Source organism: Ovis aries, chromosome 8, assembly GCF_016772045.2.
Source record: "Ovis aries strain OAR_USU_Benz2616 breed Rambouillet chromosome 8, ARS-UI_Ramb_v3.0, whole genome shotgun sequence".
NCBI lineage: Eukaryota > Metazoa > Chordata > Mammalia > Artiodactyla > Bovidae > Ovis > Ovis aries.
Genome location: NC_056061.1, coordinates 89,142,381 through 89,166,491, shown reverse-complemented (window position 1 = coordinate 89,166,491; position 24,111 = coordinate 89,142,381). Strand labels below are relative to the sequence as shown.

Sequence of the window (24,111 nt, the reverse complement as noted above, 5' to 3'; positions counted from 1 at the left end):
GGTCTTAGAACTGTTCAGCTTGAGCTTCTTCAGCATCAGTGGTCAGGGCATAGACTTGGATTACTGTGATGTTGAACGGTTTGCCTTGGAAACGAAGAGAGATCATTCTGTCATTTTTGAGACTGCACCCTAGAACTGCATTTCGGACCCTTTTGTTGACTATGATGGCTACTCCATTTCTTCTAGGGGATTCTTGCCCACAGTAGTAGATATAATGGTCACCTGAGTTAAATTCACCCATTCCAGTCCATTTTAGTTCGCTGATTCCCAAAATGTTGATGTTCACGCTTGCTATCTCCTGCTTGACCGCTTCCAATCTGCCTTGATTCGTGGCCCTGACGTTCCAGCTCCCTATTCAGTACTGTTCTTTGTAGCCTCGGACTTTACTTTCACCTCCAGACATCCACAACTGGCGTTGCTTCCGCTCCGGCCGAGCCGCTGCGTTCTTTCTGGAGCTGTTTCTCTGCTCTTCCCCAGCAGCACATTGGACGCCTGCCGACCTGCGGGGCTCGATCAGAGGATTTTGGCTTCCTCTGATGCAGTCGTTGCCGTCTCTGTTATTTATTAGCGACCCCGCATTAGTCATTTGTCATGACTTGTCATTTTGGCACAGATGACAGACAAGCCCCCGAGACTCTGATGTGCAGAGCAGGTTGCTTCGGTCGTGAGTGTCAGACCCCCGTGGGTGGTGGGGAGGCTGTCTTAGCAGCGGGCTCTCTCGGTCCTCACTCGGCCCGGGAGGAGGTGACATAACCAGAAGTTCACAGGTGATGAACTGGAGGGGTCTGTAGTCTCAGGACCGGCGTGCTCACTGTGTCCCCCACCCCCTGGGTGCAGTAACATGAGCGTGGCAGGAAGGCCCCCTTGGCTGGCTTTGAGGATGAGATCTGGGGACGGTGACGCCCAGCAGGAGCTCTGAAGCCCCGTCAGACTTGTCTGTCTTCCGCTTGTTGCCTCACCACTGGGGGCCGCCTTCCTGAGCACCCTTCTGCCCGTGACCCCTTTCTGGTCCCTTCCTTTGGAACAGGGTCCTCTCCATGCCTGTCCATCAGAGCAACCCCAGAGCCTCTCCCCAGGCCGCCGACATCCAGGGTGTCCTGCCAAAAACGGCCTCTGGGAAGTGGCGTCGGGCATCAGAACCCAGGCTCTGGGTGCCCTCGCGAGCACTCCTGGACGTGTTCATCCCGACAGAATCTGACGGGGAGGCGCGGGGCCTGGCTCAGCCTCTGCGGGCAGCGTGGCCCCAGGAGGGCGGCAGGGGGAGGGCTGGCCGGGCAGCCAGGGGTCTGAGCACCGCCCGGAGACTGAGCGCTGTGTGTTGTGTGTCCCCGTAGATTTCGGGCTGAGTAAAGAGGCCATCGACCACGACAAGAGAGCCTACTCCTTCTGTGGGACGATCGAGTACATGGCGCCCGAGGTGGTGAACCGGCGGGGCCACACGCAGAGTGCGGACTGGTGGTCCTTCGGCGTGCTCATGGTATGGTGTGCGCGCTCATGGCATGGTGTGCGCGCGGTGGGGCGTGCGCGTGCACCCGCGGTGGGGTGTGCTCATGGTATGGTGTGCGCACGGTGGGGCGGCACCCACAGTCTACAGGCGCCCCGGTCGCTGTGCCCCCGTGCGCCTGCCCACCCCCGGAACGCAGAAATCCGGGAACAACCCAGAAAGACAATGCCCGTTGTGTGACTCATCCGTCCCCGAGCCTGGCATTTCCTGGCAGCCTCCCCTCCGTCCTCCCCAGGCTCCCAGCATCGGGAACCAGAGCTGGGACTCAGCTAAGGACACAGGCGTGTGAAGAGTTAGACCTTCTTTATTCTTAACGCTCTTAACGTTATTTTAAAGGGAGCGGTCATTTCCAGATTAAAGATGCTTTTCTTATTTCAATCACAGAATCCCTCCACTTAGCCATAAAAGTCAGCATGAACCAAAATACACGAGTGGAGCATTTTACATCTACGTCTAGAAACGTGGATTTTCTTCGGATCGTGTGTTTGCAGAGCGTGCAGCAAGCACGGTCTAGACGGGGTGTCCTGTCGTCAGGACAGAAGTGGCGCTGGCCCACACGGTCCTCCCGTCCTCAGCCTTCCTTGTCCCCTGCCCCGGTCCAGCCCCCCTGCACTGGGCCCTGGGCTGGCGGCCCCTCCACGCTTGCATGTCCTCAGCAGGAACCAGACCTCTGAGGCTCTTGGGTCTGACCCTGGATGGGAGAAGCATCGTGGCCTCTCCGGGTTGTCCAGCCCCCTCCCCCGTGTGCGTCTAATGAACCAGGAGAGCGAGTGATGGGGGTTCTCGGAGTTTCCACGGAGGTTGTTCAGCTGCCTCTTTCCAGCACACACCTCACACCCTGGCCACGGGACCTCTGGCCTCTGTCCTGCAGGGTGTCACCCGCGTGCCTTCCGGCTGGCACCCAGAAGACTTACTTGGTCTCTAGGTTCTGGTCCCGCAGACTCAGAAGTGCGGGCTGATTGGACTTGTCAGCACAGACCCCTAACCTCTGTCTGCAGGGCAGGCATATTGAACCAGCTCAGGGGGCGGGGATCAGTTCCCACAGCCTCAGCCAAGATGCCAGTGCACGGGTTTCTGGAAGAGACCGCCTGCTGTGCTGGGCAGTGCCCCCACCTCCAGAGTCAGTGTGATTTCTCCCCTCCAGCCACTCACAAGGAAGTCACACTGATGAGAAGGCTGCTCCCCAAACAGAGTCACAGCAGGTGAAGCGGGTTAGCCCAGGCAAGGTGGTCGGCACAAGCTGCTGAGCTCACGCGGGCCCCACGAGTGCTGGCTGTCAGGGCTGGTGATGCTGCGTTCTTGGTTACTTAGACGTCTAGTGGCCTCAGCTGAGACGCAGTCCATCTTCACAGCGGAGGCCCCTGAGATGGGACCTCCGGCTGTCCCTTCCGACCAGCCGTCTCTCTTTAGACACATCAGCGAGACCGTCAGGTTAGCTTCCCCCCGAAAGGTAGCCGCCTCCACCGCTCTGCTCCCGTCCATGTGGATGCTTCCTCGTCACCCTGTCTGGAGGGTGTGCGGTGGGGGTAGGCGCGTGGTGTCAGTCCCCTCACTGCAGATTTTACCAGAAGTTTGGTATCACCTTCTTGCCACGGGCTTCCTGGTCCCAGGTCACAGCTCTGCATCTTCAGGAGCAATTCCGGTTCTTCAGCCTCCGTCCCCCTCTGTCCCCCTCCATCCCCCTGAGAAGCACTGGGTGGGGTGGGCTCCCTGAGGGCCCCCGGCTTCCCCTTGTCCCTGGACCCCGTCCCTACACTCTGCAAGCTCTTAGGGTGCACAGTGGGCTCACCAGAGACCACACAGCGGTTCCCCAGGGAGCCCGTGCCCAAAGCTCTGAAGTCACAGAACGCCACGTGTGTCTCTGTGTACCAGATCTTCATCAGTGGCAGAGCAGGAGGCCGGCCTGAGCCTGGGGAGAAGAACCGTCTTAGCGGCCAGCACATTACAGAAGACCGCACACAAGACCACACGCGGCAGAGCCACCTGGAGTTAGCGCTGTGAGGCTCCTGGGGGAGCGGGGACATGCTATCCGCCTCGCCCACGTCTCTCTGTATTAAGACAGCAGACGTAAAATCTACCCCATGAAGATAAAATATGCCTTACGTGCTGTTTTCTGGTCAAAATCATTGCATGTTTAATAGATGGAGAGACTGAGGGGAAAAATAAAGAATAGTGAAGACACAAAAAGGAAGATGAAATGAAAAACAACCGAGGGAGAAGAGGCGTGAGAGGCAGAGCGAGGAGAGAGGAGGGCAGGAGGCGGCGCTCCGGCTCTGTGTCCTCTTGCCGCTTTGCCTCATCTTGGCTCGTGAACACAAGCGTCTCATCTTGTGTCATGAACACCTGTCTCTGCGAGGGTCTCCCGGGCACAGGGGAAGCCTTCACGGGTCCCCAGCCCAGGAAGGTTTGGGCCCCAAGGGTCCACAGGCAGTGAGTGCAGAGCGGGCCTGGGCTCCCCAGCTCCCCTGCCCCTGCACCCCGGGAAATGGCCCCAGACTTTGGAGACAGTGGCCCAGAGAGGCCGGCCTCTCACCCCCGCTGTCTGCCGCAGTCCTCACTCCAGGGAATGTCCGGCCACCCTGCTCTCGGGCTCAGGACACTCCGTCCTGAATTACCCACTTAGGGGCCCGTCCGCTCCACGTTCAGTGTCTTGTGACCGCTGGGCCGGGGGATCACAGTCAGGTGAAGGAGGAGGGTCGTCCTGCTGATGACGAGTCTTGATGGCTCTCAGAGTCCACAGGGTACCCTTGCATCCGATCTGGACTGAAAGATCCCCCTCCCCTCCCCTGCCTCCTCCTCGCTGAGCTGCCCCACTACACCTACCAGGAAAGGACAGGTCATCAGTCACCCCCGTGGAAGGTGTGGGGCCATGTCCTGCTGTCCCTTCAGGTTCCCATCCTGGCACTGACCCCCGCTCCCTGCTGTGGATCTGAGTTGGTGACCATGTCCATCGCCCGCCCATCCATCTCTGCACTGAACACCGAGGCCCACCGTGCAGCTCTGTTCTAAGCAAGCATGTGGGCCCGCACCCGCACATAACTGACCAGGATTTTGAATGGCCACTTGAGCTCGGGCGCACCCTGTCCGTCTGGGTCTCTCCACTGGGCAGTGGGGTTGGTCTGAACACTTGCTCCCGTTCTGTGTTGCTCTGCAGTTCGAGATGCTCACGGGGTCGCTGCCGTTCCAGGGGAAGGACAGGAAGGAGACCATGGCCCTCATCCTCAAGTGAGTCAAACTCCCACCTTGGGATCCACCCCAGCACTTGCTCGCCGCTTCTGATAGCAAGAGCTTCCGTCTTCGAAACCAGGAGTATCCAGTAGGCAATGATGGTAGTGAGCGCTCTTGGCATTTCCCTGTCAGTGGATAAAGTGAGTGGGGTGTGATTCTGATGAAATCTTCTATCGAAGATTCTGTTTCCCATCCGTGAAGAGCTCATCAAAGTTGTCCCGTGGCAGGGTCTTTAGACATGATAGCTGGTGACCTTCAGAAACGCAGACTCAGGGGCAGAGGGTGCAGGGGCTCCTGAGAGAGCCTCCCTAGCCTGCCTGTTGCCCGCTCATGCCGGGGCCTGAGCTCTCCTGCCTGACATGAGCAGGAATCGTGTGTCCCGTGTGACTGAGTGTGTGCATGCTAAGTCGCTTCAGTTGTGTCCGACTCTTTGTGACCCCATGGACTATAGCCCACCAGGCTCCTCTGTCCATGGGACTTTCCAGGCAAGAAAACTGGAGTGGGCTGCCATTTCCTCCTCAAGGGGATCTTCCCGACCCAGGGATCAAGCCCTTGTCTCATGTCTTCTGCACTGGAGCCTTCTTTCCCACTACTGTCATCGGGGAAGCCTGTGACTGACTGTGAACATAACTTTCTCCTTAATGTTCATGCAGAATATTTTACCATGAAAACAGGTTTTGCATTTAGAACCCTAGTTCAGTTCAGTCGCTCAGTTGTGTCCGACTCTTTGCCACCCCATGAACCGCAGCACGCCAGGCCTCCCTGTCCATCACCATCTCCCGGAGTTCACTCAGACTCACGTCCATCGAGTCCGTGATGCCATCCAGCCATCTCATCCTCTGTCCATCGAGTCCATGATGCCATCCAGCCATCTCATCCTCTGTCGTCCCCTTCTCCTCCTGTCCCCAATCCCTCCCAGCATCAGAGTCTTTTCCAATGAGTCAACTCTTCACATGAGGTGGCCAAAGTACGGGAGCTCAGCTTTAGCATCATTCTTTCCAAAGAAATCCCAGGGTTGATCTCCTTCAGAATGGACTGGTTGGATCTCCTTGCAGTCCAAGGGACTCTCAAGAGTCTTCTCCAACACCACAGTTCAAAAGCATCAGTTCTTTGATGCTCAGCCTTCTTCACAGTCCAACTCTCACATCCACACATGACCACAGAAAAAACCATAGCCTTGACTAGACAGACCTTAGTCGGCAAAGTAATGTCTCTGCTTTTGAATATACTATCTAGGTTGGTCATAACTTTTCTTCCAAGGAGTAAGCGTCGTTTAATTTTATGGCTGCAGTCACCATCTGCAGTGATTTTGGAGCCCCAAAAAATAAAGTCTGACACTGTTTGTACTGTTTCCCCATCTATTTGCCATGAAGTGATGGGACCAGATGCCATGATCTTAGTTTTCTGAATGTTGATGCCAACTTTTTCACTCTCCTTTTTCACTTTCATCAAGAGGCTTTTAGCTCCTCTTCACTTTCTGCCATAAGGGTGGTGTCATCTACATATCTGAGGTTATTGATATTTCTCCCAGCAATCTTGATTCCAGCTTGTGTTTCTTCCAGTCCAGTGTTTCTCATGATGTACTCTGCATATAAGTTAAATAAGCAGGGTGACAATCTACAGCCTTGACGTACTCCTTTTCCTATTCGGAACCAGTCTGTTGTTCCATGTCGAGTTCTAACTGTTGCTTCCTGACCTGCATACAGATTTCTCGAGGGACAGGTCAGGTGGTCTGGTATTCCCATCTCTTTCAGAATTTTCCACAGTTTATTGTGATCCACAAGGTCAAAGGCTTCGGCATAGTCCATAAAGCAGAAATAGATGTTTTTCTGGAACTCTCTTGCTTTTTCCATGATCCATCAGATGTTGGCAATTTGACCTCTGGTTCCTCTGCCTTTTCTAAACCAGCTTGAACACCAGGGAGTTCACGGTTCACATGTTGCTGAAGCCTGGCTTGGAGAATTTTGAGCATTACTTTACTAGCATGTGAGATGAGTGCAATTGTGCAGTAGTTTGAATTGGAATGAAAACTGAACTTTTCCAGCTGTGAAGCTCTTGGCCTCATGACCTAGAACCCTAGAAAGAGATCTAAACACAGAGCCAGTCTTTCTGTAATATCCTTTTTTAAAGCATCATTTTATTTTGTCGGCTGCACTGCATGGCTCCTGGGATTCCCCAGAGTTCCCCGACCAGGGGTCGAACCCACGCTTCCTGCAGTGGAAACGCCAGGTCCTAACAGCTGGACCAGCAGGGAAGTCCCTTGCTGTAACTCCTTAAATGTGAACAGGCTTCATCTGAGCCAGATGTCAAATAGCAGTCCGTGGGAGAGAGAGAAGCAGGCAGAGGGCAGATGAGAGTGGGCAAGTGGCCCCTGGAACAGCTGGACTCCAAGTCACTCCAGCCTTCCCTGCTCAGGAGGGGCAGGGGGAGGTGGAGGGGGGCCGAGGGGGGCGCTCACCGCCCCTGCAGGAGAAGCTGTGAAGCTGCTTGGCCTCGTGACCAGCTCTCTCAAACTCTGCTTGCAGGTGGACACACAACTTTTATAAAACGAAGAGGCACCTACAGACCTTGCATTTTTGTAGATCACGTCATTTTATAAATAAGAGGCATCCCATAATAAGAGACATCCCATGGACAATGTTTCCTGTATCAGGGGACCTTTACTCTGATAATGTGCGTAACTGCAGTCCGCTGTTTCTGTTGATGGTCTCTGCTCCATTTCATTCTAAGGGGGCACAAGACCTTTTTCTGGAGCTAGAATAATTTCCTCCCATCAAATCCCAGGTGTGAACTTACAGCCTGTCACTCGGGAGTGACAGCATTTCTGAAGGGGCAGCATCAGACTGTGGTCACGTGGTTCCTGAAGGGAGGTGGGGGGTGTCCAGGACCCCAGGGGGCTGCGAGGCCCTCCTTTCCCAGATGTGACCACAGACTAAACTGGATGCAGATGGGAGAATCCAGCTGCCTCATCAAACCGAGAGAGATTCCCAAAAATGTCAGCAACGCCACTCATCTCTCCAAAGCCTTTGATGTTGTTGTCTCAGAAAACATAGTTAATTTCCATTTAAAATGTTACTTATGTTCATGGGAGCATTGCTGTCTATTTTTAGGGGCTTTATTGTTTTTTAATGAATTATTAAACAGCTGCTGTGAATAGCTGCTATTGGTTTGACTGGATTTCTCTGTGGATGCTGACTGCAGAAACCCAGAGCACTGGAGCAAACTCTGGTCCCCCTTCGGCTTGTCCTTCTTCCCCTAAAATATGACTGCTTTTCAGAGCCAAGCTAGGCATGCCGCAGTTCCTCAGCGTGGAAGCCCAGAGTCTGCTGAGAGCGCTCTTCAAACGGAACCCCTGCAACCGGCTGGGTAAGCTCCCCTGACCCCTGAGCCACCCGGGGGTGATTGGAACGTGGAGGACATGCAGGTGTGAACTAGGGGGGAGCGGAGCTCAGGAGGAGCCCTGCGTGGCGGCGCCAGGTGCGGGGCTGGAATACCAGGACCCTGTCCCACCCGGCACTTCCTTGCTGTGCAACCTTCAGCCAAGGGCTGGCCCTCTCTGCACCTGGCTTCCCGACCTGTGAAGCGAGGGTCATAGCGGAGCTTCTTCACAGGGCTGTGAGGAAGACCTCCAGAGCCAGCATGGCACCTCACGCGTAGGAAACACGCAGTGTGTTTGACAAAGGAACGTGCGAAAAGCAGAGATAATCGGAGTGCACAGATCTGGGGGGTGGGGAGGGCGTCTTCCTTTCCCTGCCGCTTGTACAGATAGCGTTGTCTGAGGCGCAACCATCGTCCTGTGCAGCGCATTTTAACAGGTCTTGTTAAACTGGCTCCTGAGATCACTGCAAAAAGGCAGAGTGGGCGAGGGACTGTTGGGCTGTCTTTGGAAGGGCTGGCAGCACCAGACAAAGAATCAAGAAGCACCCAGCTGGGTCCCGAGTCCACGCCAGAAGCAGAACAAGAGAGAACCAGCTGTGGAGAAGAGGGACCTCTCTGGTCTGTCACCCTGAGAAGCCATCACGCGACCTGCCGCCAGCGGATCTGCTGATGATCGAAACTTTGGTTTCAGTACCAAGGTTTTGTTAGGAAAATCTGCCCAGTCTCTGCCTTGTCGTTTGTGAGTGCCGCAACAAACTCTGAATACCTGTTCTGTTATGGATGCATACGTGAGCACCTGCCTCCTAGGTAGCAGGCCCACCACTCCACTCCCAACTGCTCTGCCCTTGGGCAGTGCCCAGGTATGGTCTCACCTGCCTAACCTCCCCAGAGGCAGAAACTGGAGTCAGGAACTAGAAATGAAGACATTAGCTCATTTATCCACTGAAACACACAAGACAAACAGCTCGGTCTCATCTCTTGCGGCGATTGAAGAATTTTGCTTTGGGAGTCCCTCTTTTCTTGCAAGTATCATGGTATCTGGTGGGGAGAATTCATGGCATTGGGGGGTGACTGTGACCAAACCAGCGGGGGGAGGGGAATGTATTTGCTCTTCCTTTGTTTCGGAAAAAGGAAAGAATTTTCTAAATTTACTTTTATCTTAGACTTCAACATCACAAAAATCATAGTTCTCTAACCCAGAATATTGTTCTGTTATTTAGTTTGCATACCTGATCAGAGAGAAAGATGGATTGATCTCATTAGGTGGATAAATAATCATCAAATTCTGATGATTTGCTACAGTGGAGCCTGTAACAGCCTGGAAAACAGCCTATCCGTGGCCAGAGAATGCCCTCCTGATAATCTCTAAAGTGAGTTATTGCGAAGGTCCAGGAGTTATGGACCATCCTGCAAGACCACTTCATATTAATGTCATAGGATGTGCAGACTCATAGAAAGAGGAAATCATAGTCAGAATCATCACTCACCCAACTTGACCCAGGTCGGCTACTAAATTTAATTGCCTTAAATCTTTGGCCTATAAAGTGAAAATTATGTTGTGTAGATTAATTTTGCTCTACACAGGCCGCTCAATTAGAAGGCTGGGACGTCTTTCCCCTCTCAATTGCCTTGAGCCTTATTATTGACCCACCCCTCAAAGTCCTCTGGCCCTTTTGTGAGTTTGTCAACATCAGAAGATCTCACCTAAGCCCTGGGTCCTCTCGTCAATCTGTGGTTTGACCCCATCACCTTTAAGTCAGCCGAGATCTCTGTCTATTGATCCTTGAACTGTAGAGGAGTCCCCTCTGTCCAAATTTCTGCTCTTCATCTATGACCAACCTAGACAGCATTAAAAAGCAGAGATATTACTTCGCCAACGAGGGTCTGTCTAGTAAAAGCTATGGTTTTTTCCAGTGGTCATGTATGGATGTGAGAGTTGGACTATAAAGAAAGCTGAGTGCTGAAGAATTGATGCTGTTGAACTGTGGTGTTGGAGAAGACTCTTGAGAGCCCCTTGAACAGCAAGGAGATCCAACCAGTCCATCCTAAAGGAAATCAGTCCTGAATAGTCATTGGAAGGACTGATGCTGATGCTGAAACTCCAATATTTTGGCCACCTGATGCAAAGAACTGACTCGTTGGAAAAGACCCTGGTGCTGGGAAAGATTGAAGGCAGGAGGAGAAGGGGACAACAGAGGATGAGATGGCTGGATGGCATCACTGACTCGATGGACATGAGTTTGAGCCAGCTCCTGGAGTTGGCACTGAACAGGGAGGCCTGGTGTGCTGCAGTCCATGGAGTCACAAAGAGCTGGACACGACTGAGCGACTGAACTGAACTGATCAGGACCCTAGCCATATGGGGTCAGGGACCAGCTTGCCCCAGGGTGAACTCATCCCGACTAATCACATTTCCACATAAGGTTTCCCATGAAGTTCTGGGGTTAGGACTTGACCACATGAATTTGGAGGAACACCGCTCAGTACCTCCGAGAGTGAGTCCGTAACATCTGCAGTGGAAGAAACGGCGGAAGTTCCTCTGGTTGGTGTTGCACACCTGACAGGTGATGAGGCCGAGGCCCTTCCCCAGATCGCCTGCTGGAGGCGGCTGCTGAGCCTGAGATGGTGTTTCCACCCTGTCGTCCCCTGAAGGCATGACATCCTCACGCAGTGAGTCTGAGTCTAGGTCCCCCGGCCACTGCTGGCTGCGGGCAGGCACTGTTCAGTGAGGGGCCCCACACCTGTGGCAGATGCTGGGGACACAGGTCGGTGATGCCGCCTGGGAAACCCAGTCATGTGGATGAAGAGGCCAGAAATCTCGGGTGGGTTTCACCCCTGCCTTTTCCCTGCAGACCAGAGAAGGCTGAGGAGCCAGCCGAGGGAGCCCCCCCTCCTCCGGTAGGATGCAGTACCCAAGGAGCAGGGGCGAGGCGGGCTGGGGGGCAGACAGATGGAGGGGGCAGGCAGGCCCCCAGCCAGGCCTGAGGGGCAAGGTGCAGGGGCGAGGTGGGCCTGAGGGGACAGGCAGATGGAGGGGGCAGGCAGGCCCCCAGCTAGGCCTGGCAGAGGCTCGGTGGCCAGTGGGTGGAACAGCAGGAACAGCATTGTTTTCTGTGCCATAAGTGGAGAGATTTTACTTTTATATTTGTCCAAAATGGAGTCAAATTTCTGTCTATTTCAACCATGGTGCACGTGGACCCAGCAGCTGGAAGACTGGATTATTTGGGCTTCGCACTTGTTTATTACGCACTGTGGTTTGTTCAGTGATGGAAGCAGGCCCAAAATATACCGGCCGCTGCAGTCAGGAGGGCCCCCCGGCAGGGCTGCCTGAGGACCTGGGGTGGCGTCTCCAAGCCTTGTGTGTGTATTAGCCTGGGGGGCAGTGGGGAATGTGGGTGCTGGGCCAGAGAAACACTGCACAGAGTCACGGAGGGTCCTGTAGCACGCGAGAGCACGTGTGACCTCAGGTGGCCAAGGGGAGGGGCCGGGAGGCCATGCCGGCTGAACGGTCCCCAGGGCAGGACCCTCTGAGGATGCAGCGAGAGGCTCTGGTTTCTCTGCCGATCATTCTGGTTGTGAATTAGAGAAGGACCCTACGGGGGTCCCTAGCTCATCCCTGTGAACATCTGCAGCGTCTCTGGAGAGTCCTGGGACATCCTGGGCTCCTGGAAGACCAGGCGGCAGGATCTGGAGTCAGACGTGCTGCTGAGCATAAAACAGCATGGCCAGTAAGCTACCACCAACCGTCCGGGACACACGGGGGCAGGGCCATCCACCCGCAAGGGCTCTGCTCTTCCGGCTTCCGTCTCCTTTCCAGAGTCCGTCTCCAGGGGCTGTGCTCTCCTGATCTGGCTTCAGACACTGGCCACCCCGCTCTCCTGTCATCTCCTCCAGCCCCGCTGGCACCACCGAGACCTCGCGTGCTGGGCTGGCCCTTGATGGCTTGGTCATGATGAACACCCTGCCCCTCGCTGGGAGCTGGCGCTTCCCCACCAGCCCTGAGGATCTGCGGGGGCGCCGCCCTCGGCTGTCAGGGCCCTGGGAGATACAGCCACAGCCGAGCAAAGATTCTAAGCATCAGATGAAGAATCAAGCTGACCGAAGATACTTCAAAGCCAGAACAGTGACTTGTAGATGACCTGTGGGTGATGAAGACGTAGAAAGGAGACCTAGAGTTCAAATCCTGGGTGGCTGTAGACTGGCCTTTCGGAGTGTGCAGGTCTGATGCAATGCAAAGTACTCGAGGAAAACAGCCAGACATGAGCAGATTGTGAACACGCCCAAAAGAGCTAGAGAGCGACTCTGTGACTCTCAGACAACAAACGCAGCACCAAGTCAATAGTTCAACAGTCACGGAGGGCCCAGGGAGTAAACATTTCCCCGAATTTTCTGTGGGCAGGAAGAGTGAAGGAAAACATTTTTGGCAGATCCTCAGAACTTTTGAGGGACGATTTACTGAGAATGTGGAAGCTTGTCGATGATTAAGCGCAGAAGGAAATGAACAGGGTTGCCGTGTTGAAAAATGTGCAGGGGAAGGCTCCAGGTGACCAGGGTCAGAAAGGGTCAGGTCCCGGCGACAGGCCCAGTGCTGCGTTTACAGCCGCGCTCAGTGGAGGTCGGTTCCCACGGATGTAATACCACCACTGGACCAGCACAGAGAAATCCAGACGTGGTCCAGAAAGCCACGTTCCGGAAGACGGTCCTCGAGTGATCACAACAGAAGTAATTAACTGTGGTACTTACTCGCGCTGCAGAGAGTGTGAATTCTTGAATCTGCGTATTTGGCTGGCGTGGGGGATCTTAGTGAAGACTCACTAAGCTGCCTAGAGATTGCTCTTCTGTTCTGAATGTTTCCCTCCATGCACACCTGCCTCTGTGTCTTCTTCCTGCCTCTGGGGACAGAGTGAGACTTGAGTGCATTTGGTGACGACCCCACGGCAAGTCAGCCGAGATTCAGTGACGAGCACAGACTCCCCCGGACTCTGCCAGGATGGATCTCTGCTCACTGCGTGTTTAAACAAAAAGGAGTTGTCAAGTGCAGAGCAGACTATGTTAACGTGTTTCAGGAGAGGATAAATAGAACTGGAATCCAAAATAATCACCCCACTTCCCCTAGGAAGGTTGACCAGGCTTCAGGGAGCTGCGTGCAGAAACTTTCTGGTTCACATTTCCCTCCTTTGGAATAGTTACAATTTTTGAGTCATGATGGAAGTGTCAGCTCACCGTCGAGTGTTTGCGGAGGCCTAGAGGCACAGACATGGTGCAGAATCTCACTGCAGTGGAAGAAGAAGGTGCAGGTAAAAATGTGCCCAAGAAAACCCAGCTGGCGCAACAGAGACTTGCAGTTATGCCAATACCTGTATTTCCTGTCTGTCTGGTTTTGTTTGGATTCCTGCAGCATGTACTCGCAAATAGTGAGTGAGCGTGAAATGCGATGGGTAAAACATGAAAAAAAGACCGGTGAAAGTATTTGTCACTCAGTCGTGTCCAACTCTTTGCGACCCCGTGGACTGTAGCCCGCCAGGCTCCTCTGTCCATGGGGATTCTCCAGGCAAGAATACTGGAGTGGGTTGCCATTTCCTCCTTCAGGGGATCTTCCCGACCCAGGGATCGAATCTAGGAGGATTCTTTACCATCTTAGCCACCAGGGAATCCCCCTAAAAAAGCTGAAAGTGTACAAATCAGAGGTGATTTTTCATTTTGCTTTACTCATGGTGGCCAAGTCTTTTTCAATCCTGTATTCTGGGCTTCAGCAAAGGAGGCCTGCGTGCGGGTGGGCACGAAGCCAGCACGTTCATTGCTGACATGTTCCTGCAGCTGCCTGGGCACCTGGGAGGACTGCCAGATGCTGGGGACGCGCAGGCTGGGCCAGCTCTCCGGTCAGGTCAGGGGTTTCTCTGGAGATGGGCGCGGACTTGCGGAGGGTCCTCAAACAATGCTGTTTCTCTCCACTACTGACAACACTCCTGACACCAGACGCTCGGGGTTTCCACGTGGACGGCTCTCCCCGTCTCCACAGACACCCACGGGGTCCTAGGATTCAGCGCAGTTCTGACCGCCCGAGTTATCCTGGACCCCAGAGGGTTACGGTCACTCCCATCAGACCCCCCGCCTCGGACACAAGCCGGGGGACCCAGGTCTTCGCTGTGCTTCCTGCTGACCGGGTGTAAAGCCAGGGTTCCCAGGACCGCCCCCCCCCACCAGCTCTGGTAATTCAGAGAACCGATCCCAGACCTCAGGAAGGTCTCCTGTGACTGTTACTGATTCATTGCACAGGATGCTCTAAAAGATTAGATGAGGACTTCCCTGGTGGTCCTGGGGTGCAGTATCTCACTTAGTGGGAAAGGCCCCTGGTGTGTCTGCCTCCCCGGATCCCTGGAGCGCAGCATTCCAGGTCTGACCCCTTCCTCCTGTCTATGGTCATTTGCATATCAAAGAGTTGACCAGCAGGTCCTGGAGGCTAGCGTGGTGACAGGGGCAGGGGCTCTTTCCCACTGTGCTGGCCTGGCCAGGCTTCCCAGCCGAGGCGGGAGCCGGCTGGACCCTCGCCCACCTAGAGATGACCTGATTCCATGAGCAGCTTCCCAACGAGGCTTACAGCAGGCTGTGTCTCCTGGGAGGGTTCCCCGGCTCCTTAGGCTGGATGGTGAGGCTGGGTCGGGGGCTCCACAGGGACCACAGAGGCTTGAGGTGGCCACACGCCATCTGTCCTCCTCATCTTCCTGCCTCCCTCCCAAGGACGAGACCTCAGGCTCGGGTGGGGGCCGGCTGAGTGGGGCTGGACCTGGACCAGGTTCTGCACTGGGGCAGGGCTGGGCCCCTGGAGCTCGGGGTGCCTCCTGCTCGGCCTGTCCCTTTGAGCTGGAAAGCCTTTTTCCCCTTGACGTGCAGCAGGAGCTGCGCTTGCCCACTGGAGGCGGCCCGCCACCCCTTCCCGCGTCCGTGGCGAATCCCGCCTTTGTTAGTGTTGATGATCAGCAGGTATTCACTCCCTGAGACGTGGAGGTGCCGGCAGGGTTCACTCTGGGAGGTGTGGGATCCGTGACGATGTGCGTCCGCCGTCAGGGGTCGGACGGTCCCGCTGCCCTGAAGTCCTCCGCGCGCCCCCTCCCTCGGGCCTCGGGATATACCGTCAGCAGCAAAGCGGGCAGAGGTGAAGCAGCAACAAGCAACAGGCAGCTCTGTCGGTACTCAGGGTGCAGTGCTCGCGGGGTGCCCGCCACTCCCTGCTGGCCTGTCTCCAGGCTGCCGTCCTGCAGGACACAGGCGCCCCAGGCCCTGCCTTCCTCCCCGGGAGCCCAGGAGCCAAGTCCCTCTGGGCTGGGCTCCCCGCCGCCCTCGCCCGCGTCATCTCATCCTTCAGGAAGGTCCGGCCTGCAGCTGGTTCTGATGGAGGCTGGGCCGGGCCTCCACGTCCTGGCCCAGCTGCCAGGGCAGCTCACAGCTACTGCTGGGGGCGTCCACTCTGCCCCTCCCCCGCCCCCTCTCAGCTGGTCACAGCCCAGTAGGGCGGCGTGGTGGCCTCTACAGGCTGTGAGGTGGGCAAGGCGGGGACTGGCAGGAGAGGGGGCAGCTGAGGCTGCTTCTCCCTGGAGGTCGTCGGGACCACCCTGCACGTGCCCCTGGCACCCGCCTCACTGCTGCGTCAGAGGGCGTGCAGTGGCGGGCTTGCACTGACGTCAGAGGGCGTGCAGTTGCAGCTCTGCTCTGACGTCAGAGGGCGTGTCGTCACCAGTTTGCGCTGACGTCAGAGGGCGTGTAGTCGAGTCTCTGCTCTGACAGTCTCTGCTTTCTGGCCTCCCAGGTGCCGGGCTGGACGGCGTGGAGGAGATCAAGCGCCACCCTTTCTTTGTCACCATCGACTGGAACGTAAGTTTCCGGCCCGGGTCCCTTCTGCATAGAAACCGCAGGAAGATGGGGCTGGGGCAGGGGGCGCAGCAGCTGCTGGATACAGGCCAGCAGTCAGCGTAAACCCGTCCCCTGAAGGAGGGTGCTCCCTCGGGGTGTCTCCCAGGCACAGGCCAGGGACCCTCCAGCCCTCCCCTGCAGTTCTAGGCCTGGAACCCGTCCAGGCCTTTGCCGGTTGGAGACCCTGGGCCCCCGTGGTCCTGCAGCCCTCCCGCGTCCCTGAGGACCTACCTGAGGCCACCCCGGGCCACTCGCGGCTGCTCAGAGCATTGGGCATGGGCCCTCTGGGCCCAGACTGGGGGCAGCTTCCTGCCTGGAGTCCGGGTCCCGCCCGCAGTCAGCTCTCACTGCTGTAGAAGCCGTTACAGAAAAGCGTTCCCCCGACCGGGGAAGACAGGTGTCTGTGATGCTTGTTAAAGACGTAAGGAAGACTTGTTTGGAGGGCCGTCACAATGGTGTGGGACCACTTCAGGGGTGGGGGTCCTGCCTTCGGGAGGGAGGTGGGGCGCGGACCGGGGGTTGGCGGGCAGAAGGTGATTAAGGGGAAACACCAGGTGGGGGTTCCGGCTAAACCCACCTGCCAGGACTCACGCTGGGGCGGGCGTCGTAATCGAGCTGGTCGGTGTCCAGGGTGATGAGATGTGGAGGGCGGGGGGTGGTCAGACTGACTCGGGATTCCTGCGGGAACTGGACAGAGTGAGAGGAGGCCCCCTACAGCCACCCAGACACCGGGGTTCTAATGCTCCAGGTGGGATCTCCCCCGGAGGCAGAGCTGTGCGCCACGTGGACCAGACACCCCAGACCCGCCCACGGCGCGCTGGAGCCCTTGGGCTGCTTCCTGTTCCCCTTCCTGTCCTGTCTGCGTCCTTTCTGCTCTTTCAGGAAGCATCTCTCACGGTGCCCTTTGCCTAATTGGAGCGTGTTAATGTTGAAATGCCTGGAGCCACAAGTGCTTGCAGGAAACAGATGTTCTGTCTGTGACCCCGAGCTGCAATCAGTTTTCCCTTCCATTATCGAGTTGCTATTTTTGTTTCGCTCCCTCTGTCCTTCCCTAGTCACCTTTTAGGTATAAATAGAATTCAGATGCACCTGCTCGGAGCACCCCAGCCTGTACATATGATGTGAAACCCGTTCCATCATTGCTACAGCTCGTGTCGTCTCAAAATCCTGGGACAAGCTCTGAGACTGAAAGTGATGCCTGGTGGACTTGGTCTTGAGACCCCACTGTCTTTCCATCGGTGTGAGGAGAATTGTCCCAGAGGCTCAGAGAGGGGCGTCCAGGTCAGAATTAGGAAGCTCTATGGTACGCCCGTCCACTCTCCGTCTGACCCTGAGCTCCGCAGTAGATGTGACAGAATGAGGAGCAAGTTCCCCTTTTCTTTAAATCTTCAAACCCACTCCAAGGTCTGGACACAGGGAAAGAGAAGACATGTATGAGAATAACACTTATGGAGAAGGCGATGGCACCCCACTCCAGCACTCTTGCCTGGAAAATCCCATGGGCGGAGGAGCCTGGTGGGCTGCAGTCCATGGGGTCGCTAAGAGTCGGACACGACTGAGCGATTTCACTTTCACTTTTCACTTTCATGCATTGGGGAAGGAAATGGCAACCCACTCCAGTGTTCTTGCCTGGAGAATCCCAGGGACGGGAGAGCCTGGTGGGCCGCCGTCTCTGGAGTCGCACAGAGTCGGACACGACTGACGCGACTTAGCAGCAGCAGCAGCAACAGCAGCAGCGCTTTCCAGGCCTCCCTGGAGGCTCGGTGGTGAAGAATCCGCCTGCAAACGCAGGAGACTCAGGCTTGGTCCCGGGTCGGGAAGGTGCCCTGGGGGAGGCAATGACTCCCCCGCCGGTGTTCTTGCCTGGGGCATTCCACGGACAGAGGAGCCTAGCGGGCTACAGTCCTAGGGGTCGCAGAGTCAGACACAACTCAGCGCCTAAACGCCGACAAAGCACTTTCCAAAATGTTTATCCAGTGACAGGAAGACATTTAAGACTGCAGCCAACACCAGGGTGCCTCGGAAGGGCAGGATGACCAAACACCCCCGGTGGCTTTGAGGCTTTTTGCTGCCCTCTTGAAACCAGGATGAGGCTGCACCAAACCCCCGAGATGGGGGCTCTGGGGCATATTTCACTGACAGGCTCCGTCTCTGCAGGTCCCAGTGTCAGGGGAAGGGGGGTCTTGGGGGGACTTCCTGCTGCCCCCCAGCAAGCCTCAGTGAGCTTTCTCCCACACTGTGTCTCTGGTCAGTCGGGCTCTCCGCAGCTGACACACAGGCTTACAGAGGCCATTCAGAAAGTGCACAGGAACAACGCTTGCACACGCTGCCGAGTGAAGCCCGAGGGTGCACAGGCTGCAGACCCGCTTCTGGGACCTGCTCAGTGGGCGCTGGAGTTGGGATTCTGCCCCAGGCAGAGCAGGGCAAGTGTGAGCCGAGTACCATCCCGGAGCCAGAACCCCCGGGGGCCACCTCCTCTCTGGATCCCTGAGTTATCACTCGATGTTTCCATTTAAAATACGCGCGGCTCTCCACGCGGACGAAGCCACAACAGCTCACTACTGGGGGACCATCTGTTTGCGACGAGCTCTTCTCCTTATACATGAGGATTTGCCAGTGGGGTCTGCGTCTCCTCCCAAGGGGTCAGCCTCCTGGCCAGGACCACCTCCCAGTTCCCAGTGGAGGCAGGTGAGGACTTGGCCTGGGTGTTAAGTGAGGGGAGGAGCCAAAACAGTTGGGCTTCAGCCTCCAGGTGCAAGAGCTCTCCTTCGGATGAAATGATGACCTGTTCTGTGTGTGTGTGTTTACTGAGATACAGTTGACATGTATTAGTTTCAGTGTTACGACATCACAGTTTGCTCTTTGTACGCATTGTGACGTGATCACACAGTAAGTCTAGTTGAAATCTGTCGCCACACGTAGTTGTAAGCTTTTTCCTTCAGATGAGAACTCTCAGGATCTCCTCTTTCAGCAACTTCCAAATAGGCATGTCTTCTGAGCTATAGTCAATATGCGGTACAGAACCTCCCCAGAACTTATCCATTGTAAGCAAGATATCCGTGCCTTTAACCCCCTCACTCGTTTCGGCCACAGGAAACCCCTCCCGCCCCTGGCCACCACGCGTGTGGTTCTCTTTCGTGGAACTCTCTTGTGTAAACAAATGCCCCTTCATTGTGGAAGTGGGAGACCAGGCTCTGCTGGAGGCCCCCCCCTTCCCGCCCTCCGGGAAGCAGCAGGAGGACAAATATTTGGTGACTAGCCCCGCGCAGACACCCCAGGGAGAACGGCCGGTGGCAGGGGCAGCCAGGCTGGGCGGCTGGCAGGCTTGGTAACAGCACGTGTTTTAACCAGAGCGCGGAGCTCACCCTGCGTATTTGATTTCCCCTGACCAGCGCCTGCATCAGGGAAGTGCACACACACACACACACGCACACACACACGCACACACGCACACATGCACACCCGCCAGTGCGTCAGCACAGAAAGCAGCATCTTTCCATTTCTGGAAAGGGTAACTCAGTTCCTAATGAAATCTCTTCACCCAGGGCTGGAAGCAACCAAGTAATGGGAGGCTGGATTAGCTCACTTCTCCTCCGAGGGCTCCCGAGCGCACACCCCAGCTCCAAGTGTGCACACGCGGCCAAGGCCGCTCCGAACCCGAGAGGGAGCCCAGCGGTCAGTGCGCCTGTGTGGACGGCACCTTCTGCAGGGTGTGCTCCAGCGGGGTCTCCGCTGAGGCGGGAAGAGTCTGGAGACCCAGGCCCACCCCCCCGCCTGTGCCCTCGTCACCCTTGACCCTGGAAGGGGTCGTACCTAACCTATTATAGCTTCAGTTTTCTCGTCTGTAAAATTGGTGATAAAATCTGCTATCTCAAGTCCTTAAGAGACTGGAAGCGGATCCAGACAGGCTGCTACATGCGTTTGCAGAGCCACCCGTCTGGAGCCCTGAGTCCAGGCCTGGTGAGCCCAGAGCCCCGGGAAGGGCCCCATGTTCCCAGCCGGGGCCTAGGAGCCCGCCGGTGAGGCAGGCTGGGGAGAAGGCGAGCTGACAGATTGCAGCCAGACACTCCTCCTGGTTCCCACACCCTGCTGTGGGGTGCACAGCTCCCCACGATTGACGCCAGCTGCTATCTGTTCCCAGGGCGAGCTGACTGAACCTAGGCCTCCCATTCCCAAATCCACCTGGGTGGAACCCCTGGCCCACACCTGCCATCACCAGGCTATGCCAGTCCGGTGCCCATCTCCCTCCTCAGACGGGCATCCTGGGCCCTGGGGCCACCTTCAAACCTCTCCCTACCTCCCCCCACACCTCAGCATCATCCGTCATGTCCTGCCCGACTCTGAACGCCCTTGTGTTGCTCCTTAAAAGCAATCAGCGAGGAGTCAGGCTTGGAACAATGTACATGAGGGTGTGCCCTTGAACCCTGTCCAAGGCAGTCATCGTGAGACTGAGTCAGACCCCAGAAGCGGCCGGCTCTCTGACAGGCGCTCCGAGGGCCTGTTCAAGAGTGCAAAAACATGTATATCAACTGCAAACCCGACTCAGCCCCTGGACTTGAACAGAGGGGTCTGGAGGCCTGAATCTGGGAGCAGCCCAAACAGGTGCCCCAGGAGGTGCAAAGACCCTGTGGTGTGGGTGAGGGGGGCGCGGATGGGGTCGGTGTCCCTGGCAACTGGTGGCATCTGAACTGCTGGCTCCCAGTCCTGGGACAGGGGCGACAGTGCAGAGGAGCAGGGCTCTTCCTGTTGGTCCCTGGGGGGGCGGACGTGACTGGCCTGTCAGATGCTACTTGAAGCAGATTCTATTGCGCAGAAATGATCGAGACTGTCACGCTAAAATCAGAGTATTTAGATGCCCCCAAAGCCTTTTCCCTGGAGCCGCAGCTTCAACGTCTGTGTGTAGACGATGCGGCTGTGTGGTGTCCTCAGCTTAACATTCTCAGGGTGCTCCTGCACGTGTCAGAGCTGGGGGCAGGGCCGCGGTGCCCTGGCAGAGTGGGGAGGGGGCATGGGTGGCCCTTCCCCTGCATCCCCCTGCCAGCCCTCAGCCCCCGCTCCGTCCTGCCCTCCCTGCAGAAGCTGTACAGGAAGGAGATCAAGCCACCCTTCAAGCCAGCGGTGGGCAGGCCGGAGGACACCTTCCACTTCGACCCTGAGTTCACGGCGAGGACACCCACAGGTGTGTGCGGGCAGGGGTGGGGTGGCCTGGGCTACTTTCCCACGGGGGGTCCTCTAGCCCAGCCAGGTATGGCCAGGCACCCCGGAGTCAGAGAGCCCCACGTTCAAGGGCGCCTCCAGGGGAAGTCCCCCTCAGGACTGTTTGTTCTCGTTTCTCTGCTCGTCCGTGATGGAGCCGCCTCCCAGCCTCCCCGGGGGCGCCTGCCTGCGGATCTCCCTGGCGCTCCTGCTCCTCCTGCTCCCTCTGGGCCTGAGTTGCCGATTCCAGGGACTCACCCTGCAAAGTTTGAGAAAAGAAGCTCGAGGCAATGAAAGTCTCATTTAATTAGCGGTTTTATGGGAAGAGGCAGGCTGTCAGCTAAGTCTGTAAATGCATGAACTGTTGATCTTATTCATGCAAAAAAACCTAACAGCTGTTTGAAAAGTTGCGTCAGCTCCTATAGCTCAGCACAGCAGATGGACTCGTGAGTTTAGCTTCCACGATGCATCTTGAATTACTCCTAAGGTCTACCAAATTCTGTCAGCACTGGTCAGTTCAGTTCAGTTCAGTCGCTCAGAGGTGTCTGACTCTGCAACCCCATGAATCGCAGCATGCCAGGCCTCCCTGTCCATCACCAACTCCCAGAGTCTACTCAAACTCATGTCCATTGAGTCGGTGATGCCATCCAGCCATCTCATCCTCTGTCGTCCCCTTCTCCTCCTGCCCCCAATCTTTCCCAGCATCAGGGGCTTTTCCAAGGGGTCAGTTCTTCGCCTGAGGTGGCCAAAGTATTGGAGTTTCATCTTCAGCATCAGTCCTTCCAATGAACACCCAGGACTAATTTCCTTCAGAATGGACTGGTTGGACCTCCTTGCAGTCCAAGGGACTCTCAAGAGTCTTCTGCAACCCCACAGTTCAAAAGCATCAAGTGTTCGGCGCTCAGCTTTCTTCACAGTCCAACTCTCAGCTCCCTTTAAAAGTTGTCATTCTGTGATATTAGTGGCAAGCCTCTCCGATATTCTGCCTGGGAAATCCCACGGACAGAGGAGCCTGGTGGGCTACAGTCCATGGGGTCTCAAAGAGTCAAGAGTTGGATGGGACTGAGTGACTGAGCATACATTAACTTTGTAAAAATATGGTGATTGTCTTTGTCTGCCCAGGTGGCCTTAACAAAATACCGCAGACTGGGCAGCTTCAACTACAGAAATTTATCTTGGTTTCCCATGAGAGCCCTATCCTGGGTTGCAAACGGCCGCCTTCCCTCTGGCTTCACGTGGACTCACTCTCTATCTGAGAAGAGAGAGAGAGAGGCCCCTGGGGTCCTCCTCCTAATAAAGACAGCAGTCTGTTGATCAGAGCCCCACCCTTACGACCTCGCTTACACCCTCAAGACCCCTCCTCCCAGTACAGTCACTCTGGCCTTCAGCATGGGAATTCTGTGGGACACAGTTCATCACGGTAAAGGCATGGTGGTTTGGTCCAAAAACACCGTGACAAGCCCCTTCTGGAGATTGTGCCCACTCTTCAGGTGGCTCAGTGGTAAAGAATCTGTCTGCAATGCAGGAGACAAGGGTTTGAACCCTGGGTCAGGAAGATCCCCTGGAGGAGGAAATGGCAGCCACTCCAGAAAGCCTGGCTGGCCACAGTCTGCCGGGTCGCAAAGAGTCGGACACGACTGAGCGACCGAGCGCGCCTTATTCTGGAGATTGGATGGGACACGTTCAGCCCGTTGGTAGCTGCTGGGGCTGCGTGCTGTGCGCATGGGGCTTTCCGCGCTTTGCTCTCTGTTGTTGTTTGGTCGTGTCTGACTCTTTTGCGACCCCGTGGACTGTGGCCCGCCAGGCTCCGTCTGTCTGTGGGATTTCCCCAGCAAAAATACTGGAGTGGGTGGCCATGTCCTTCTCCTCTCTCACTGTTACTGAATCTGAAACTATCTATGATTAAAAAAGACAATCGTGAAATAAATAGACAGTCAAATATGATATATCAAGTGGGTAACATTACAACAAAGAATCCACTTGGCTTTCCACACCACAGAGGGGCCCTTTCGGGATGTGAGCTGTGTGCAAACGCAGAGGTGGGAAGGGGGCGTCCTTGGGGCCTGGAAGGTGCCTGCAGATCCCCACAGTGGAGGCTCCAGGACCTGAAAGGAAGCGGATGCTGGGCGCTATTGGTTAGGGAGTCGAGGCACAGACACTCACTGGTCTCTTCCGGGTCTTCCTGCAGCCCCCAGATAAAACCAAGACCGTCCTCAGGGCCAGAGCCCGAGTGAGGCCTGCGGCCACGGTCGGGGTTACCAGTCGCTGCTGTGAGATTCACGCGGCTGCTCAGGAGCAGCTGGAGACCCAGGGGTCCTCTAGGAAAGGTGGCGGGGCGCTCACACAGCTCTCAGCGGCCTCGGGAAGCCCTTGTGTGTTGGAGGTGAGGGGCGGCCAGTCCTTGACTTGGCAGCACGGACCCAGTTCACAGACAGGGGACTCGTTAGCCCCAGAGGTTGGAAAGACGGAGCAGGAAGAGGGATTCTATCCTGGCTGTGCCCACCTGAGCAGGTCACTGTCTGCCCTCTCCGTGTCTTACCCAAACGCCATGGAACCCAGAAAGGGTTAACTCCAGTAGAGAACTCTGCCTGTGACGAGCACCCTCACCCCCTCCAGGTCCTTAAGGAAAGCTGCACAGTTTCACCAAGGGTTTCCATCATTGGAAACTGTGTTTAAAATCCTGAAATAAAGACCGGATTTGTGTTGCCTGGCAAGAAAATGCCAACGCAGTCAGCTCTGAATTATTCACCTGTGCACACTTTTTGTATCATCCATGAAGAATTTAAACCCCAACCTAATTGGCCCGTATTGTTAGCAGGCTTTTTTCTTAAGCGCATCATATATCTTTTGTGCAGAGAATTCAAGTTTATTTTATTATTAGCTAAAGGAAAACATAA

The 24,111-nt window shown here is 56.0% G+C and overlaps 1 protein-coding gene across 7 annotated transcripts in view; it reads left to right on the top strand.

The window, feature by feature from the left end:
* RPS6KA2 (ribosomal protein S6 kinase A2) overlaps window positions 1-24,111 on the top strand; it is a 331,417-nt gene that overhangs the window by 271,136 nt on the left and 36,170 nt on the right. For all 7 annotated transcript variants that reach the window (XM_027972651.3, XM_027972653.3, XM_042253706.2 and 4 more), the window contains 5 exons: window positions 1,335-1,477; window positions 4,659-4,729; window positions 8,010-8,098; window positions 15,915-15,979; window positions 21,095-21,197. In XM_027972651.3, coding sequence (XP_027828452.1) covers window positions 1,335-1,477; window positions 4,659-4,729; window positions 8,010-8,098; window positions 15,915-15,979; window positions 21,095-21,197 — 471 coding nt within the window. The remainder of the gene's footprint in view (window positions 1-1,334; window positions 1,478-4,658; window positions 4,730-8,009; window positions 8,099-15,914; window positions 15,980-21,094; window positions 21,198-24,111) is intronic.